The 17,546-nt window shown below is 44.2% G+C and overlaps 1 protein-coding gene across 2 annotated transcripts in view; it reads right to left on the bottom strand.

The window, feature by feature from the left end:
- Nucleotides 1-441: 441 nt before the first annotated feature.
- The window catches only part of LOC144593732 (interferon gamma receptor 1-like), a 33,984-nt gene continuing 16,879 nt past the window's right edge, over nucleotides 442-17,546 (bottom strand). Inside the window, exons 5-8 of one of the 2 annotated variants that reach the window (XM_078399727.1) lie at nucleotides 14,654-14,810; nucleotides 8,626-8,841; nucleotides 3,842-3,954; nucleotides 442-1,460 (exon numbers count right to left, since the gene is read on the bottom strand). In XM_078399727.1, coding sequence (XP_078255853.1) covers nucleotides 1,044-1,460; nucleotides 3,842-3,954; nucleotides 8,626-8,841; nucleotides 14,654-14,810 — 903 coding nt within the window. In that variant the 3' untranslated portion in view covers nucleotides 442-1,043. The remainder of the gene's footprint in view (nucleotides 1,461-3,841; nucleotides 3,955-8,625; nucleotides 8,842-14,653; nucleotides 14,811-17,546) is intronic. The other variant, XM_078399728.1, reaches the window with a different exon arrangement.

Below are 17,546 nucleotides of genomic sequence, written 5' to 3'. Positions count from 1 at the left end.
GGCCTGGTTTCATGCTGTATGACTCGTAAATGTAAAAAAAACAAACTTGCCATGCATATCTCCTTTAAACTTTGCCCCTCTTGCCTAAAAGCTATGCCCCTCTTGTACATGACATTTCCATCCTTGAAATAATGTTCTGATTGTCTACCCTATTTATGCCTCTCTAAATTTAATATAAATCTATAATATAATATTAATATAATATTAAATCTTTAATATAAATCCCCTCAACCTCTGGCATTCCAGAGAAAATAATCCAAGTCTGTCCAATCTCTCTTTGTAGCTTATATCTTGTAATCCAGGCATCGTTCCGATAAACCATCCCTGCACCGTTTCCAATGCCCCCACATCCTTCCTTTAATGGGGCGACAGGAACTACACACAATACTCCAAATATGGCCCAACAAAAGTCTGAAACTATCTAGCCCCCCCCCCCCCCCACTTTTCCCATTGACACAATTGCATTTATCCACAGTTTCTTAGGACTGCAGCAATAGCGTTATAGCAGTACTTGTATTTCAACAACATGTTTAAAGTTGCAGCACTCATGGTGCCATTTTTCTCTTAATACTCTTGTAAAGTGCTAGACTGGATGTTTTCTTCAAATCTTTTGTGTGGGGTTTGAATGCATGAACCTTTTAATTAGAAGGCAAAATTATTTTCCACTGCACCGTGTGTACTATTGTGGTTCAATGCCTTCCTGTTACAAAGGCAAATAACTTAATATTTAGTTATTCGACAGAGCATTCAAGCACTTTCAGACTGTGTGAATGTGCAAGCATAATCTACTATTGTCCTCTGGCTGTGTGGTCAGAACCTGCAGCAATATTTCCGAGCAGCATCTTAAGTATGCTCAGTCCTTAAAATACCTAGAACTTTAGCAGGACTGTGAGTGTTACAGGCGACATCTGTAATGAAAACAAAATTAATGTCTCGTGTGCTCAGCGAAATGCATCCTCATTACTGAATTAAATTCCTAATCCACGCCACGGCCGAGGAAGATGTTTTCTCTTTGTATAAGTTCCTAAAATGCGTACTGTTATTTAAACCATATTAAGTGGAAACTGAGGTTTATCATAACCCCAGTTGGCTGGAGTAAAATTTTGTTTCATGCTGTCAAAATGTGTCGGGCATGAATCGCGACTGCTGTCCTGATCACTGAGACCTCCTTCGATATCGTCTTGGTCGACACACTTTAGATCAGTGCCACTGATATTCAATTTAGCTGCATATAGATCAGTTGAGTCAGCATTTAGAAGTTCGCTGCTGCCTTCATCAGCATTAATGGTACCACGGTCCACATTGTCCGAAGAATATTTAACTTTCTCTTGTAGCTCGTGATTCAAATCGATTTCAGTATCTTTCGTAACTTCCTCCGGTTTTAAGAGCACACATTGGCTGCGTTCCTCAGTTTTTGGATTTATCACATGGTATGCTTTTTCATTCACAATGATGTGTGCCTGGAAATTAGATGACAACTACAGTTAAATTTAAATGCCAAATAATCTTATTTAAAATATTTTCACACGCGTTTAAAAAACCTCATGCACATAAAAACCTGTATTACTCCTTAGGAGTCATACAACCCTTTGGTCCAACTTGCCCAATCCGACCAACATGCCCCATCTACACTAGTCCCATCTACCTGCGTTTGGCCCATAATCCCTCTAAACCAGCGGTCTCCAAACTATGGCCCGCGGGCCACATCCGGCCTGCCACGAGATTTTATCCGGCCCGCAGCAAGCTCTTAGACAGCGGGGAATGGAGGCAGAGGCTGCCGCCGAAGGTTCGCCGGAGAGCGGATCGCAACCGACCCAGAGCCGGGACAAGGCGAGAGATCGCAGCGCCCCCTCGCAAACAAAAAGCCCAAGGAAACTTCCCTCCTCACCGTCGCTCAACCTGGGAAGAGAGAGTGAGGGGGGATAGAGTTGGGGTAGAGGGAGCAGCGGGTGAGAGCTGGAGCGCGGGGAGAGGGAGGGTGTTAGCGGGGGCTGCTCTCTCCCTTTCTCTCGCTCTCCCCCTCTCTCTCCCAGTGTGCCAGCAAGATCTGCACCGCTCCTCCACTCTCTTCCCCGGCCCCGTCTCCCTCGAACGCAAGTGAAACCTCCCTCCTTGGTCTTATTTTGCTGCGTTAGAGGGAGACGGGGCCGGGGAAGAGAGTGGACCAGAGGCACAGATCTCGCTGGCTCTGGGAGAGAGGGGAAAGAGAGGGAGACAGAGAGAGAGAGAGAGGGAGGGAGGGAGAGGGAGGGAGCAGCACTCCACAAGTGGCAGCGCTCCTTCACCGGACCCTCTGACACGCTCCCGCTCCCTGCACTCCCGCTCTCACCCGCTGCTCCCTCTACCCCAACTCTCCCCCTCCCACTCTCTCCTCTCCCCTCCCCCCCTCACCCGCTGCTCCCTCTACCCCAACTCTCACCCCCCCTCCCACTCTCTCCTCTCCACTCCCCCCCCCCCCCACTCTCTCCTCTCCCCTCCCCCCTCTACCTCTTTCTCTCCCCCCCCCCCACTGGTGGTCACTGTATTTTTTTTGTTCTATAAATAATTGTATACCTACGGTATATATATATTCCAATATTTCAAGCTCTTTTTTAAATTGAATATTATTTATTTGTTGCCATATAAACCTAATGTAAACTAACCTAATTTAACCTAACCTAGTTTAACAATAGACAATAGACAATAGGTGCAGGAGTAGGCCATTCAGCCCTTCGAGCCAGCACCGCCATTCAATGCGATCATGGCTGATCACTATCAATCAGTACCCCGTTCCTGCCTTCTCCCCATACCCCCTCACTCCGCTATCCTTAAGAGCTCTATCCAGCTCTCTCTTGAAAGCATCCAACGAACTGGCCTCCACTGCCTTCTGAGGCAGAGAATTCCACACCTTCACCACCCTCTGACTGAAAAAGTTCTTCCTCATCTCCGTTCTAAACCTTTCCTAATCTAATCAAACGTAACCTAATCTAAACTTTTTTTGAGTTCATTAAATTTATAAAACTCACACTTCTTTATTTTTTCCTACGGCCCTCCCCCCCAGCCCCACTCATCCCCCACCCCCACCCTCTCCTCCCCCCACCCTCCCCCTCCTCCCCCACTCTCTCTCCTCCCCCACTCTCTCTCCTCTAGACCAGTGCACCCGTTGGGCCCATTCCTCGTGGAGGGGGGGGGGGGGGGGGTGGGGGCATGGAAGAGGAGAGAGAGTGAGTGAGTCATGGACCCAAACCCTCTCTTGTATTGGTGTAGCACCCCCAAGCCCCTCACACAATCCCCGTTATCCTCCCCTCCTCCCCCCATTGACCCACTCAATCCCCCCTACCCCATCCCCACTTGCCCCTCCCCTGCCCCCACCCCACTTGCCCCTTCCCTGCCCCCACCCCCACAGCCCCTCCCCTGCCCCCCCTCTCCTCACCCCCACTCTTCCTGCCTGCACCCCTCTCCCCCCACCCCAATCTTCCATCCACCCCACCCCCACCCCAACTCTTCTCTCCTCCCCACCCCACCCTGCCCTCTTCCCCAACCCCACTCTCCCCTCCTCCCCACCCCACCCTCCTCCCCAGCCCCACTCCCCCCCCCAATCTCCTCCCCACCCCCCTACCCGCACTCTCTCCTCCCCCCCCACTCTCCCCTCTTCCCCACCCCCACTGTCCCCTTTCCCCCCCCCCTCATCCTTGTAAATGCCAGTGTGTACAGGCCTAGTGCCAACAAACGCTCATCAGATGTTAACAGCCTCCAACAGCTTCATAGCTTCCTCTGGCAGCTATCCTGTTGTCTAGGTTTTACTTAACCATAAGCACCATTATACACTTATAGTACCAATTTTAAAAAAATGAACACTCACCAAAGACTTGGGTAGGACCAGTTTCTTTTTACATACGTGAAAGTATATTAGAGCAGATATCGAAATGACCAAAATGACAAAGACCAATACTGTTGGAATCACAACTGTAGAAACTGAAGCACAAAAGAAGAAATGTTGACCAACAGCATAAGAACAAAGGCAATTTATCACAATGAATCATACACAAGAGCATCGATGAAATTACAATATAGTATAATTTCACCATGTCTAAAGGATTGCTGAATTTTCAAAGAAATTTTATTCAGGATGTTACGTTAAGCTTCTGTAAAGTATCTCATAATATTTTATGCAATAAATGGTGTTATCCAAGTACAAATTGTTGCTGGAAGGCTGCTGATTTATATAGATTCTTTTAGTATTGTCGCCATACCGATCATCACAAAGCTGGTGAGATACCAAATGTGGCATTACATTATGGGCTATTGGTCAAATGAGACTCGGCGTAGTTTTATTACGAATTCTAAATGTTGGACGGGCAGTGAAAACTACATCCTGGAAAATGAATAAATTAAAATGTGACATTAAAGATGGTGATAAAAAGCTATGTCCCTTTGTCTAAATTTCTAGAGAGAAATTTAGGAATAAAATTCTGGAGATTTAGCATTGCGTGGTTGAAGGCATAGCCACTGAGGGGAAAAAAAGTGTACGATTTGCAAAGATCCAAAATTGAACAGACTATTTCTGAAGGATGCAGAGCCTAGGGAGGATGTCAGAGGGTGGTGAATCCGTGAAATTCATTGCCACAGAAGGCTGTGGAGGCCACATCAATGTAAATGTTTAAGGCGGAGATTGATAGATTCTTGATTAGTACGGGTGTCATGGGTGATGGGGATAAGGCATTGTGAATGGGGTAGAGAGGGAAAGATAGATCAGTCATGATTGAATGGCGTAGTAGACTTGACAAGCCTTATGGCCTAATTCTGGTCTTATAACTTATGAAAATGGAGTAAAAAGGTCTTTGTAAACCATTTTAACTTTTAGATGTGTTTTTTCCCCCCAGGGAGCCAATGTATTATAGCAAGACTAAGGTGATGGATGGTGGTATTTCCTTGTTACAAGAGATTAGCAGCCATATTTTAAATAAGCTCCGACTTATCAATGGTGTAACAAAAGTCGGCCAGAAGAGAACTAGAATTGTTACAATAGACAATAGACAATAGGTGCATGAGGAGGCCATTCGGCCCTTCGAGCCAGCACCGCCATTCAATGTTACGTTTGGTGACTACAAAAGCAGCGATAAGAGTTTCAACAGAAGATGGACTGAGGCACAAGCACAGATGCAAAGGTAGTAGAAGTCGGTAGTCTTCTTGGTCGCAGGGATTTGGGGTCAGCAAGCTTAACCCAGGCGTAGAATTAGCTGGTGGACATTCTGGGCACATTAAACATTTTGCAAAAACAAACTGCTGAAGAAACATAGCACTCGAGCACCAACTGTGGAAGCAAAGGGATGGTTACTGTTTCAGGCCGAGACCCTGCATCAGTCTTTTTCAATTAATGCTGGTGGATCACCCAACTTCTCCCCCTTTGATATGGAACATTACACAGGTTTACTGTCAACTTCACCTGCTATTTATCTACCTACTTGGATAATATGTACATATTTGGTAATTCTGTGCTGCCTTTGCCGATTCCACTGGCTCTTCTATCTTCTTGTTATCTCGCAATCTACATTCACATTATTGTTCAGAGACACAGACGCGTGATTTAGTAAAGCGGTGTAAAAAAGAAATACAGCACAAAGCAAACTCAAAATATATATATTTTTAAAGCTTTATGTTAAAAGGAGTTTGGATTTAGCAGAACAAATTATGCCGGTGACAATACAATGTTGTAGCCGCAGAGAGAATGGTCAGGTTGCAGTCAAGGTTTGAAGAGCTTTTATTGTAGGCAACTAAGATCGAACTGTAGAAGCAAGCGTCTTTGCACATTAGTAGACCCATGCAACACGAAAACAGCATGCTGAAGATTGTTCCCAGGCAGAAGCTCATGTCGAACAAAGAAAGCAATGTTGCTCGAGCAGGATTACGACTTAGTCGCATTTGAAAAGTCAGTGGCTGCCTTAGTGCCTTGGATCGATCATTAGTTTCCGAATCCATTATTCCTATAGGACAAGTTGCATGGACTGCAGTGGGATTGGGCCAAGAAAATCCTCAGGAATGTGGCATTACCCAACTGCCTATTTCTTCTGGTCAAAGGCGAGTACAAAGCAACTTTTTTTAAAACATGGCTTATATCCCACCAGCCTTGCATCCGTGCTGGACGAGAAGACTGAAATTGCATCATCACTCATCACTGCATTGTTTAGTAAACTGTGGACAGCAAGAAACCAGTTTCCCCTTTCAAGAAAGTAATATTTATTCTCTTTATTGTCTCCATGCTTTTTAACCAGTGTTTCATTTTGAAAAATCGATAAAGAACAGATGCCGGAAACAATCAGCGAGTTAGTCAGCACTGGTGTGGAAAAAAAAAAGACAACAGATTTCCTGTTTTATCAAGGTGACCTGTCATGAGAACTGGGAAAAGGAGAAAACAAGTTAGCTTAAAGCTGTAGAAAAGGCGGGGGAAGGATGGACAGCACAATAGGAGTATTGTTGACTGGGTAAAGCCAGTTGCCTGGATGCTGCTTGGACAACAGATTAACAAAGAACAGCAAGAGAGAGAAAATAATCAAATTGAGACGGTAATCTGTGTAATGCAGAACTGTTACTGAAACAAAACGTCAATGAGTGAGTTCTAGAGTTATCTGAAAATGTGCCTCAACCGCAGTGCTGACTCGAAGGGCCGAATGGCCTCCTCCTGCACCTATTTTCTATGTAACTGACTCCACTGCCATCCAGGTTTATGGCGAGCTTCACTGGAAAACAGACCAAAAGACAGAAAGGTCAGTCAGACAGGGAGTGGGATGTAGAATTCAAGTGATAGGGAACTGGAAACTGAGGGCCGCCCTACAGAGTGAACAATGATGTCAACCAATTTGTGTTTGGTTTCTTGTATTCTGAGCAGAGAATGCAATGCACTAGATCAGAAGTGCTGAAGAAATGCTGCGTACACCGATGGAAGAGCTGTTTGGTTACACCGATGGAAGAGCTGTTTGGGTTCCCGGATGCCGAGAGATGACATGGAAAAGTAGGCGTTGCATCACCTGCAGGTTCTGCGGGAAAGTGCCTTGGGACTTATCTCTGCCTCTAACTCATTCCCATGGATCCAACTGTAATTCCACTTTTCATAAATGGTTCCCACTCAGGAACAGAGAGAGGTATGATCAAACCATCTGGCGTTTCTCGAGCAATTCTTCTCATTGCATCCCAAGATCAACGTTTAACGTGATTTATCAGCTTACATATGCGCTTGACCTTTTTTTGCAGCAACACCATCAACCACTGGTGATATGCAGTTTTTCCTTGACAGGATTCGATAACGTGACATTTTTATTCTCCTTCCTTACAGAGGTCAAAGATCGCAAACTTCTACAAGTCTTAAATTCTACTGGTCTTACATTCCAATACATTGCTGGACCTTTCTCTCCCTTCACTTTCTTTTGATTACCATTTCTCTTCTCAGTATCAGCTCCTGCTGCAGTTTCACCTTCATTTCTTGTCTTCACCTCTCTGATCCCAAAATGAATAGAACCTCAGCAGAGCCTTAACTTCATCTCTCCTTCCCGGCATAGATTCTGCCCTCAGCATCACATTGAATGACACTGTGTCCAACCGGTAGAGTTACTACTTCACAGCTTCAGTGACAGGTTCAATCCTGATCTCCAGTGCTGCTGTGGAGTTTTCCCTGTGACAATGTCCATTTCCGCCCACTGTAAATTCTCCCCAAGTATAGGTCAAAGGGAGAATCTGGGATGGGAGTTGACAGAACCGGTAGGCCCAGTTGCTTCCTTTGATGTTGCAAGGGAAGACAAATGGAGCTCTTTTTCCACCACCTCTGTGCCCATTTATTTGTGGTTTAGTTCAGTTTAGAGATACAGCAAGGAAACAGGCCCTTTGACCCACCGAGACCATGCCGACCAGCGATCCACTTACACTAGCACTATCCTACACACACTAGGGACAAATTTACAATTTTACCAAGACAATTACCATACAAACCTGTACATGTTTGGAGTGTTGGAGGAAACAAAGAAATCCTCCACAGGTCACGGGGAGAACATACAAACTCTGTACAGACAGCATCCACAGTCAGAATCAAACTTGGGTTTATGGCTCCGTAAGGCAGCAACTCTACTGCTGCGCTACCGTGCCGCCCACTATAACGAGTTTAGAATCTGCTAGACTTTCCACCTGCCTCCAGAATCACCTGGACCCCCTCTTCTGGCCTCGTATCCTCTCTAAATTCATTTATGGCCCGCGTCAGCAGTTAACAATCTCCCTCACCACCTTTCAGACCAAACACATACTCCACTCCCGGCATCTCAAAGGGGAGAGTTCCCTTCATGAACCCCGGGTCTCAGTTTCCATCTGCAGACACCACTTCTCTCGCCACATCACTTGTCCACGAAACTGCAGGAGATGCAACACCTTGTTTTACAGCTCTTCCCTTTCCACCACCCAGGAACCCAAAGAGTCCTTCTCCCAGGCGAAGCAGCGATTCATCTGCACTACTTTTAATCTAGTGCAGTGCATTCAGCTGCACTGAACTATTTCAGTGTTCCATTTTGGTTCGCACTGGCACATACCCAAGCAGAATTTACACAACTCTGGAGGACTGAGGTTCTTTTGGCTGCAATTTGGGTGCGACACCATATTCCAACTGACCTGAGGTATACTGTGGATCATCATCTGAGAGCAATGTGGACTGGGGATGCTCCTCATCATCCTCCAGCTCTTCCTCGTCTTCCTCATACTCCAACGCATACTCCTCCTCTTCTTCTTCTTCTAATGTATTATATTCATAATAATCCAGGTCACAAGTGACAGAAGTGATATTGTCCTCAAACTTTAAGGGAGGTGGCCAAGTCAAGTTGGTTGAATCTGTCAAAATATTGTATGGCATTTATGAATGACCCTTGCCTTCACATGGCTGAACTTCAAGTGGTGTTAGCGTACTGGCCATGTGAATATCATTCTATGCCTTCAGTCAGAGTTGCTGCAGTCAGAGTTGAAGCAGATCTACATTTCCTATCCCAAGTAGTCCTCCTACATCATGGTTTTAGGAGAGAGGTTATGATCATCATAACCATACCTTTGTCTTCAAATGGTTTGGAACAACTGAGCTAATTTTCCCCTTCCAAATAAGGTTCTTTAGAATTAACCATGTACAAGGTCAAAGAACACTCAATTTTCTTTGACTCAACACTCAAAGATTCTTTGATTGTAATCTGAGCTACAGATGTAATTCAGCCAAGTTCAAAGGAAGTGAGTGTCGAGGGAGGCAAAACTGAAAAACATGTGACCGTTACCAAATATAAAATAGGATCAAGGAACAATAGTTTCCACACAGCCACCAAGAGTGGATCTTACTGACTTTGGCAACCCCATCAGTCTCTTGAAAGCAGTTTTGTCCAAGATAAGCATGCACATATCACTTCACCACCTCCCTCACTAGCATCAAAGGACCTAAACCTTCATTCCAGAAGAGACAAAGATTCATGTTAACCTCCTCCAAATAGGTAAATTAATTGCATATGGTGCTCACAATGTGGCCTCCTCCTCTACATTGGTGAGACCAAGTGTCCAACACACGACCATCTGACAGAGCATCTCATTTCTGTCTACTTTGAGCTTCCGGATATATTCCTTTTCAACTCTCCTTTCCATCGATATACTAAAACTCATTTGTTTGTTTGTTTGTTTGTTTGTTTCTGAACTGCACGATAGCGCGACCATTATTCACCTTACTCACCGTCGTCCCTTTGGTGCGAATGGAAGAAGTTTCATTGAAATTGGTGTTATATTTTTTAAGTTATTCACATTTTAAAGTTTAAATCTATCTCCTAAGGAGGGAGGGGGTGGAGGAGGGGAGGGAGGGAGAGAGGAAAAGGGGGGTTGAGGGGGATGGAGTGGGGAGGGGGAGGGGAAAGCGAGGAGGGATGGGGGATGGGGAAGGGGGGGGGGAGGAGAGAGTGCAGGAGAGGTTTGGGCCCACTTGGTCTAGTTCCCACACAAACTGACTGTCATCTGCCTTCTGTATCACCACAGGAAGGCCAAACACAAGCTAGAAGAACAACACTGCATATTCCACTTGGATAGCCTACAACCCAATTGTATGAATATTGAATTTATCAATTCCAGTTAATTCAAATCCCACTTTTTTTTCTGCTTCCAACAGACACCCAGAAGTGTGCAACCAGATTCTCCTTCCCTTTAATCACCTTTTCCATCTCCCCACTCATTAGTCAGACTTGTTACTTCCTCTTCCCCCCCCCCCCCCCCCCCACCCCCACAAACCACCTTGTTCCACCTGTCCTTCACCTACAAATATATCCACCCATGTTTCTTCTCCTTTGGTTCATATTTCCCCCACTGGTTCCATCCATCCATCATCCCCTCCCTTATCTGGATCCAACCTCTCACTGCTCTACTCCGCACCTTGCAGCAATGGACAAGGAAGCACACCAATGCCTCTTCCTTGGAAGGCTGAGGAAGTTCGGCATGTTCCCGACAGCTCTCAACAACTTCTAAGCATTTTATCGGGATGCATCACTGCATGGATAGCACGCAACAAATACCTCCCAGCATTTGTTTTATTGCAGGGCATTTTGGTACCCTGATTAGCACACAACAAAAGCTTTTCACTGTACCTCGGTACACGTGACAATAAGCTAAACATACCCGGTAACAATTATTCGTGATGTTGGTCAAGAATGAACAGACCCAGGAGATATTTGAGTTGGTTGATATTGTAGGAGCCATTTACGCTTAAATTAGTGACTGTCATTGTATTATGGCTATGTTTAATATTTCTAGTTTGTGTCTTTTTTGCATGCTTGTGGGTGTGATTTGATACGTAATGGGGAGTGTCTACATCTGAGGAGGCTAGCATAGCCACAGAGATTGGGGGTCAGTTTAGTCTCCTAGGATGGAGAGAATACAGTTTTTTACCACACACGCCAGCCATAACCACACTCACGCCAACCACAATCACACGGTAATGACTACACCATCTTTACTGTATTGTTTGAAGAAACTGTTGATAAGAACGAAAAGTTATGAATTACTCTTTTGATTTGTGCTACTTTAATAAAGACCAATTAATCGAGAAACAGCATTTGGAAGATTCGTTTTCGTTACCTCAGACTTCGGTGTGTGCGTAAGCTGTACTTCCATTCCATCCCCAAGCAGTAATGGCTATCAAAGTTGGACTTTGAGAAGGTATAGAAACTGCCATTACAGATATGTTGAATGTTCTAGTATATTAGCTTTTAGTTCAGATTTGCAGCATCAGCAGCTTTTACTTTTCGGATCTGAAGATGTGGCAAATGTTTTCAGTGGGATTTTATAGATAGGATTGCATCATAGCTTTCCATCTAAAGAGTGACTCACAGTCATGCAGGAAGCAGACATTCTCATGACTGGATATTGATGTCAGAAGCAAGTCAATATTTTTCACCCATTCCCATCATCTTATCTTGAGGGTTTTGAATTGCCTCTTGAGCCAAGAACAAACAACTGATTGTGGACAGCAGATATGTGTGGACTAGGTGAGTGTTTTTTAACAATCGACTAGATTTCCATATCACTTCAGTAATAATACCATTATATCCAATATTATTTAATTAATTACAATTTCCCAACTGTCATGGTGATAAATCATAGGGATTTAAATATGCATCTCAGCATTTTATCGGGGTATATCACAGCTTGGTTTGAGAACAGTTCCATCCATGACCACATGAAATTGCAGAGAATTGTGGATGCAGCGCGGACCATCACACAAACAAACCTCCCTTCCATTGACTCCATTGACACCTCACGCTTCCTTGGCAAGACCAGCAGCATAATCAAGAACGAGTTTCTCCCCGGCCACTTCCTCTTCCCATCAGGCAAGGGGTATTAAAGTGTGAAAAAGCATATCTCCAGATTCAGGGACAATTTCTTCCCAGTTGTTATCAGGCAACTGAACCATCTTACCAACAACTAGAGAGCAGTCCTGAACTACGATCTACCTCATTGGAGACCCTCGCACTGTCTTTAATCGGACTTCACCTTGCAATAAACATTATTCCCTTTATCCTTTAACTGTAAACTATGGGCACCTTGATTGTAATCAGGTATCGTCTTTCCGCGAAATTGTTCGCATGCAACAAAAGCTTTTCTCCATTACTCAGTTTACATGACAATAAACAAATCTAAACTAAACAAGTGAGAATAATAAACATAGAAACATAGAAAATAGGTGCAGGAGTAGGCCATTCGACCCTTCGAGCCTGCACCGCCATTCAATATGATCATGGCTGATCATCCAGCTCAGTAACCTGTACCTGCCTTCTCTCCATCCCCCCTGATCCCTTTAGCCATAAGGGCCACATCTAACTCCCTCTTAAATATAGCCAATGAACTGGCCTCAACTACCTTCTGTGGCAGAGAATTCCACAGACTCACCACTCTCTGTGTGAAGAAATGTTTTCTCATCTCGGTCCTAAAAGACTTCCCCCTTATCCTTAAGCTGTGACCCATTAATGAAATCCAAATATATTGCATTCTCGGTGTTCCCATTGTCCAACTTGATGTCCACCATCTTCAGAGTTCCAATTTTGAAGCATTTTTGCCTTTCAGTAACCTATAATTAGTAAACTCTTCCTAATTATATTATGGTTTGCACAGTGTTCTGTTATTTACTCCAGCAATGTCCTATTCATAAAAGGATAGAAAAGTGCTGGAGCAGGTCAGGCAGCATCTCTGGGGAACATGGATTAGGTGGCGTTTTGGGTCGAGACATTTCTCCACACGCTTCTGGAACATTGGATATGGGCCAACAGCATTTGTCTCTCTATAGCACAATTAGTTAATCTATTGTAACAAAGGTATTAACAGGTGTTATAAGGTGGAACAGTGGTGCAGCAGTAGAATTACTGCCTTACAGTGCCAGAGTCCTAAGATTGATCCTGACTAAGGACTACTGAGACTGCTGTCTGTACGGAGTTTGAACATACATTCTCCCCTCGACCGCGTGGGCTTTCTCCGAAATCTCCCGTTTCCTCCCAAACTCAAAAACGTACAGGTTTGTAGGTCAATTGACGTGGTATAATTGTAAATTGTTCCTAGTGTGTGTAGGATAGTGCTAGTTTGCAGGGATCACTGGTTGGCGTGGACTCGGAGGGCCAAAGGGCCTGTTTCCGCGCTGCATCTCTAAAACTAAAAACCTAACTTAATAATGGCAATAACCCTCCCTCTTAGTTCCCACTGTTTTAGCTTACCTATCTCCCTAGCCACTGAAGGCAGATTCAGAATATTTGTTCAACAAATCTATTGCTCCTGCATTCTACACAATTAATTGCTTTTTCTGTGTCCAGGACACCAATATTCAGATTAGATTTTCTTTTTTTTTAAATATATATATTCTTGTAAAAGCTCTTTTAATCTATTTTGCTAATTTACTCTCATGTTTAATCATTCCCGTTTTAATCAAAATTTTAGTAATACTTTGTCAAACAAGTAAACCTCGACATCAGACCAGGATATCACAACATGTTGGTGCGAGGTTATGGAGTGACTTCCTCTGAGTTTATCAGAGTGGTTGGTAGTCTAACGTAGCATGACATCTGGCTATTAAGGTATAATCCTAGTAACAAAACTATGGCAAAGCACTGCAGATGCAACTGGAATATCAGTTCAGTTAGGCAGCAGCAGCAAGGCTAACAGGATTGATAAATGAGATACTCATGTTCATACATTCATAAGTGAAGGGAGCAGAATTAGGCCATTCGGGCCATCAAGTCTACTCCACCATTCAATCGTGGCTGATCAATCTTTCCCTCTCAACCCCTATTCTCCATCCTCCTTCCCATCAAAAACCTATCAATGTTCTTATTGTCAACTTATTTACATCGGCGAAACCAAGCGCAGGCTCGGCGATCGCTTCGCTGAACACCTGCGCTCGGTCCGCATTAACCAAACTGATCTCCCGGTGGCCGAGCACTTCAACTCCCCCTCCCATTCCCAGTCTGACCTTTCTGTCATGGGCCTCCTCCAGTGCCATAGTGAGGCCCACTGGAAATTGGAGGAACAGCACCTCATATTTCGCCTGGGCAGTTTGCAGCCCAGTGGTATGAACATCGACTTCTCCAACTTTAGATAGTTCCTCTGTCCCTCCCTTCCCCTCCTTCTTCCCAGATCTCCCTCTATCTTCCTGTCTCCACCTATATCCTTCCTTTGTCCCGCCCCCGACATCAGTCTGAAGAAGGGTCTCGACCCGAAACGTCACCCATTCCTTCTCTCCCGAGATGCTGCCTGACCTGCTGTGTTACTCCAGCATTTTGTGAATAAATCGAAAGAACCTATCAATCCCTGCCTTAAAAATATCCATTGTCGGCCTCCACAGCCTTCTGTGGCAATGAATTCCACAGATTCACCATCCTCTGATGAAAGAAATTCCTCCTCATCTCCTTCCTAAAGGTATATCCTTTTATTCTGAGGCAATAGCCTCTTATTTTGGACTCTCCCACTAGTGGAATCATCCTCTCCACATCCACTCTATCCAGGCAACAATGTTAGCAACTTGTTCATTGCCATTCAACATGCAACTTTGGTACAGTCTGTAAGTCTGCTGTTGGAACTGTGCATGATCGGAAAGCACGGAAAATATGGAACTACATTTCAGCAACAAATAAGCTTAAAATTGTACCTGACAGGTTACTCAAGCGAATTCTCAAACAGGTTTCTTCGGATTTATTTCCCTTTAGACCAAATATCGATGCCTGTACTTTAGCAGATACACAAACGACTCCTTCTGAGACATGAAAATGCTGCTTTTGTTCTTTGGGAGTCATTTCCCGACATGTCTGGGACAAATGAAATGCTGGATCAGACAGGCAGTAAAATAGCATCCTGGTGAAATACCTCACATTGTGATATGGTCCAAAGCACAGCCAACACCACAGAGAAAGAAACAAAATGAACAGTTCAAGTAAACAAGTCATGGATCCTAATTGTCTTCACTAATGTTTTTCTCACCACAGATGCTGCCTCACCTGATGAATATTTCCAAGGCTTTACCTTTCCCTCCCCCCCCCATTTCAAGCATCCAGTGTTTTGCTTTGTATTACTGTGCATTTGGATGCCTGTACAATCACAATTGTGATGATATATCTGAATATGTTTTAGGAACTATAATTTCCAGTATGTCTTCATTTTTAAATTCTTTAAACAATAAAATCTTTCATTTTACTGAGATAAAGCACTAGGCAATGTTAGTTAATGTCAAAGACAAGTGTTCAAAAGGTCCAGATCATACCTGCAGCTTTGACAGGATGTGAGCCAGAGGATGAGGTTTATGGGCTGTCAGAAGGGTTTGCAAGTGCAAGCAGGTGCCGGTCCTAAGACATCTGTGCACAGAGCTGCATCACTCAAGGAGGGTGCTGGGAGCTGGAGTCCCAATGGGATTCTGCACTGGAAGTCATGTTGGAACCATACAGTGTGGCACTGGGGGGGGACGGGACCATACAGTGTGGCACTGGGGGGGGAACCATACAGTGTGGCACTGGGGGGGGGGGGGGGGGGGGGACAGTAACTTTAGAGCAACCTTTCATCAGACTAATGAAGGGTCTCAAACCAAAATGTCACCTATTCCTTTTCTCAGTTTAGTTTATTGTCACGTGTACCAAGTACAGTGAGAAAAGCTTTTGTTGCGTGCTAACCAGTCAACGGAAAGACAATACATGATCACAATCGAGCCATACAGGGTACAGAGATTTAAAAGTGTGGAGCAATTGTAATATGTGATTGTAGATCTGCTTCTGTGGCTAGCATGCAAATAGTTGCCTGGGTTGGGCGCCATCTTGGAAGATCAAGTTGAAGAAGGTTCCCGACCCAAAACTTCATCAATCCATGTTCTCCAGAGATGCTGCCTGACCCGCTGAGTTACTCCATATTCAATTATGCTATCTGACCCGCTGAGTTACTCCAGCATTTTGTGTCTATCTTTGGTGTAAACCAGCATCTGCAGATCCTTCCTACACACTGACTGATGGTTTTCCCCAATGTTTTGCCCACAAATCATCAGATTTATGGAATTCAGTTTCATAGCTTCTAGTGCTGGGACTTCAAATTACCACGGGTGGATTGTTATTCATGCATCATAAGCTATGAGATCGTTAAAAAGTCCAACAATGGTCAAACAATGTCGAACAATGATGACAAAAAGTCGAACAATGATGACAAAAAATAAAGAAGATTTTAGATTAATAAGTTTAAAATCCGCAACACCAAAATGAGGCTGTTCAACAATAATGGAATTACCTTGCTGATATTTTCCACATGAAATCAAAATGGTTTCATTAAATAAACTCAAGGTAAAGGAACCGCTTGGAGGAAGTGATATGCAAAGTAAAGGAACCGCCTGGAGGTAGTGACCATAATGTGATTAGTTTTAATCTGCAATTTGAGAGGGAGAAGGTTAAACCAGGAATGTCAGTGTTGCAGTTGAACAAAGGGGACTATGAAGGCATGAGAGCGGAGCTGGCCAAGGTCGAATGGAAAAGGATCCTAGCAGGAATGACAGTGGATCAGCAATGGCAGGAATTTCTAGGCATAATCCAGAAGATGCAGGATCATTTCATACCAAAAAGGAAGAACGATTCTAAGGGGAGTAAGAGGCAACCGTGGCTGACAAGGGAAGTTAGAGATGGAATAAAACTAAAAGAAAAGATGTATAAGATAGCAAAGAGTAGCGGGAAGCCAGAGGAGTGGGCAACTTTCAAAGGGCAACAGAAGAAAGCAAAAAGGGCAATACGGGCTGAAAAGATGAGGTACGAAGCGAAGCTGACCAAGAATATAAAGAAGGACAGTAAAAGCTTCTTTAGGTATGTTAAGAGAAAAAGATTACTAAAGACAAACGTGGGTCCCTTCAAGGCAGAAACGGGTGAAATTATTATAGGTAACAAGGAAATGGCGGAAGATTTGAACAGGTACTTCGGATCTGTCTTCACTAAGGAAGACACAAACAATCTCCCAGATGTACTAGTGGACAGAGGATCAAGGGAGACAGAGGAACTGAAAGAAATTTGCATTAGGTGAGAAATAGTATTGGGTAGACTGGTGGGACTGAAGGTTGATAAATCCCCAGGGCCTGATGGTCTGCATCCCAGGGTACTCAATGAGGTGGCTCAAGAAATCATGGACGCATTGGTGATCATTTTCCAATGTTCAATAGATTCAGGATCAGTTCCTGTGGATTGGAGGGTAGCTAATGTTATCCCACTTTTCAGGAAAGGAGCGAGAGAGAAAACAGGGAATTATAGACCAGTTAGCCTGACATCGGTGGTAGGGAAGATGTTGGAGTCAATTATTAAAGAGGTAATAACGGCACATTTGGATAGCGGTAAAAGGATTGGTCCAAGTCAGCATGGATTTATGAAGGGGAAATCCAGCTTGACTAATCTTCTGGAATTTTTTGAGGATGTGACAAGTAAAATGGATGAAGGAGAGCCAGTGGATGTAGTGTATCTAGACTTCCAGAAAGCCTTTGATAAGATACCACACGGGAGGTTGATGAGCAAAATTAGAGCACATGGTATTTG

The sequence above is a fragment of the Rhinoraja longicauda genome, chromosome 5 (assembly GCF_053455715.1).
Source record: "Rhinoraja longicauda isolate Sanriku21f chromosome 5, sRhiLon1.1, whole genome shotgun sequence".
Lineage (NCBI taxonomy): Eukaryota > Metazoa > Chordata > Chondrichthyes > Rajiformes > Arhynchobatidae > Rhinoraja > Rhinoraja longicauda.
Note: the sequence above shows the minus strand (reverse complement) of the source record. Positions and strands in the feature narration are given on the sequence as shown.